The sequence below is a fragment of the Helianthus annuus genome, chromosome 11, assembly GCF_002127325.2.
Source record: "Helianthus annuus cultivar XRQ/B chromosome 11, HanXRQr2.0-SUNRISE, whole genome shotgun sequence".
NCBI classification, from domain to species: domain Eukaryota; kingdom Viridiplantae; phylum Streptophyta; class Magnoliopsida; order Asterales; family Asteraceae; genus Helianthus; species Helianthus annuus.
The window spans coordinates 60,522,211-60,525,514 of NC_035443.2; the positions used below are offsets into that span (position 1 = coordinate 60,522,211).

The 3,304-nt window shown below is 42.5% G+C and overlaps 1 protein-coding gene across 1 annotated transcript; it reads left to right on the plus strand.

Moving 5' to 3' along the window:
- Nucleotides 1-2,198: 2,198 nt before the first annotated feature.
- Nucleotides 2,199-2,984, plus strand: LOC110944966. Its single transcript, XM_022186609.1, has one exon. The coding sequence runs from the start codon at nt 2,199-2,201 to the stop codon at nt 2,982-2,984; it is 786 nt and encodes a 261-aa protein (XP_022042301.1).
- The last annotated feature ends 320 nt before the right edge of the window (nt 2,985-3,304 follow it).

Here is a 3,304-nt window from a genome sequence, read left to right on the forward strand (position 1 = left end):
GGGGCGTGTCCAGCGGACACGGGGCCGTGCCCAGCCTTCTGTTCAGCCTATAAATAGGAGTGCTTGGTTTCATTGCAACTCATCCCTTGGCACACCACCTCTCTCACACTTCATCCACCACCCACCACCACCATAACACCATCATCCACCACCATCATCCATTGTCCATCATAGAGTGTGTGAGTCGTCTCGGGATCCAAGATTGATCGTAAGAGTTCTTGACAATCAAGGCCATGTTTGCCTAAGTCTCTTACATCACTTGGTGAAGACAAGTGTTTAGTATAATACTTTTTATTTTTAATCTTTTGCACTTTTTATTTGGTTTTGTATTAATGACTTTAATAACTAGTTGCTTATGTTGAAGGTGATCTTTCCTTATCGTTTGTCCGTGGTGTCTTGGCATTATTTTACTGTCTATATAAAATAAAAGATTTTCACCATTCATATCTCCACGGTCTATATGGAGGTATGTTGGCTACCTGGTCGGGGGTTAAGGGAATGGTTTGGTAAGGGTCTTGCCCTTGTTCAGCGTTTAGAGGTCCTGCAAGGAACCTGGGTCAAATTTAGTAGGATCTCCTTCAATGCCCATAGGTATTGGATGGCGGGGATCCAAACTCTTTGACCCCTCATAAGTTAACTACTATTAATACTATAACCCGACTATTTAGGACTGTATCCCTGCTGACTCAGACTACTTAGTCGAGGGTAACGTCACCGCCAAAAGCGGGGCCTACCATAATTTGCATTAATAACTTAATTCATTATCTTCCAATAATCCAACCCTTTAGGATTGTATCCTTGCTGACTCAAACTACTGGGTTGAGGGTAACGTCGCCTTCAAAAGAGGGGCCTACTACAATAACTAAGATAATCTCTTAAACAAGTGCAAAAGTGCGAAAATAATCAAAGGTTATACTAATACACGAGTCGGATCCAAGTGATTCATCTTGTCTATCTGTTTTTATTTTTATTTTATTTTTCAGCATTTAGTTAGTTTTTATTTTCTTAGTTTAAAAACCTTTTTCTAACTTTTTGAATTGATTAGACGTTGAGGATAAACCGGTACTAAAAGCTCTTGTGTCCTTGGACGACCTCGGTATCTTACCAACACTATACTACGTCCACGATGGGTGCACTTGCCCATATGTGTGTTTAGTGTTAGTAAATATCGTGTTTTATAAATTTAAAACTTGGCTAAAAGTGTAAAAAGGGCTTTAAATATACATCTAAAATATAACACACTTCACGCACATCAAGTTTTTGGCGCCGCTGCCGGGGACACAAGGATTTTAAGAAAGTTAGGAATCAACGGCCTAATCATATTTTTATTTTTATTTTTCTTTTTAATTTTTAGGATTTTTCTTAGTTTTTTTAGCTTCTGCAGAGCTCAGCACGGGCCGTGCCTGGTCGGACACGGGCCGTGCCCAGCGTTGTTACTGGCAGTTTTTAGTTTTCCAAGTTATAGACGGCTGACCACGGGGCCGTGTCGGTGCAACACGGGGCCGTGTCCAACTCTCCAGTAACTGGGATCTGGAAAACAATCACTGTAACTCCGACCACGGGTCGTGTTCACTGAGTACGGGCCGTGGTGAACCTTCTGACCAGCATTCTTTTCTGTTTTTATTGCAGGACTTGGAACCAGACGTCACCCCTACGTAGTGTATGAGCTCTAGTTCTAATAAGGACATAAAAGAACCTCTCGAAGAACCCGAACGCTTTCTTAGAAAAAGACTAAAAGCCAAGAACCAAGAGAAAGTTTCGAGGAATCCACTTCCAATGGCGGACCAACGTACCCTCATGGATTATCTACGACCCACCGTAGGTAACCTAGGTGCCGCTATCAACGCACCGCATGTTGAAGCCAATAACTTCGAACTTCGGCCGCATTTGATACAAATGCTCCAAAACTCCGCAACCTTCCATGGGCTTGCGGACGAGGATCCCCATCTACATATTAATGTAATCCTTCGATTTAATGAAATCCAATTTCAAATTTCTTTTCTATTATTGAATTGATCTGCTATTAATATCCCAAACTCTTACTAACGGTGATAGCTCCCGAATGAATCAAATGGCGTGCCGAAATACTGGCAATATATCTAAAAAGAACGATAGTGACGACTATGATCACCGAGAACGTTCAGAATGAGAAAATAATCTTTGATCCTTAGTTAATCGCCGAGGAAGTCGGTAAAGCTATGGCCGAATTCATGGCTAAGTTAAAAGGGCCGGAACCATCAGTACCAAAAGAGAAGTCTATTTCCAAACCTCATTCTAGAACTGAAAAGACTCACTATTCTACAAATAAGAGTGAGCAAAGTGTCAAGAACATTGTCAACACTGAGCATCACAACTCTAAGGATGGGTACACATATAAGTATTTCGCCTCATGTAAGCCCCGTGACTTTACGGGCGAAAAGGGAGCCATAGATGCTTTAAAATGGCTTAACGAGATGGAGACTAGGATCAACATGAGCAGTTGTGCTATCAAAGACACTATCAAGTATGTGTCCCAATCCTTCAAGGAGGATGCATTGACCTGGTGGAAGGCACTGATCCAATCCACGGGTAAGGTTGCACTATACAACCTGAGTTGGCCCAAATTCGTGGAACTGATCCCCGAAACTTACTGCCCGCCTCATGAGGTGGAGAAAGTTGAATCTAACTTTCTCAAACTGACAATGAAGAATCTCAACTGCCGAGCTTATGTATCTGATTACAACTCCCTTTCAAGACTCGTACCGTATCTGATTACCCCCGAGTCGAAGCACATTGCGCGATTCATTGGAGGACTTGCTCTAGAAATCAAGGGGATGGTTAATTCCTCTAAACCTACGACGATTAGATCAGTTGTGGATCTAGCATTATCTCTCACCGAGGATGAGAAACGAGTGAGAGCGGCCAATGGCGAGAACAAGAGGAAACGTGATGACACTCCTGTCAGGGATTCCAAGAAGGGCAAGACTGGTTCGAACTATAACTAGTCTAAGCCAACTGAGGCTAAGCCGAGTGAAAAACCTGTGGGAAAAGGCATTTTGGGAAATGTCTGTATAATCAGCCTAAAGGTTGTGGCATCTGTAAGCAGATGGACCACAAATCACATGAGTGTAACGATCTGAAGAACGCCACTTGCTATGGGTGTGGCGAGAAAGGGCATATCAAGACTCATTGCCCTAAATTATGCAACTGATGCCAAGAATAAGGTTGCTGATGCTAAGAAAGGCAATGTTAGAGCCTTTCAGCTAACTGTGCGGGAAGCAGTAAGCGATGCAAAAGTCATAACATGTATGTTTCTCGTAAATGA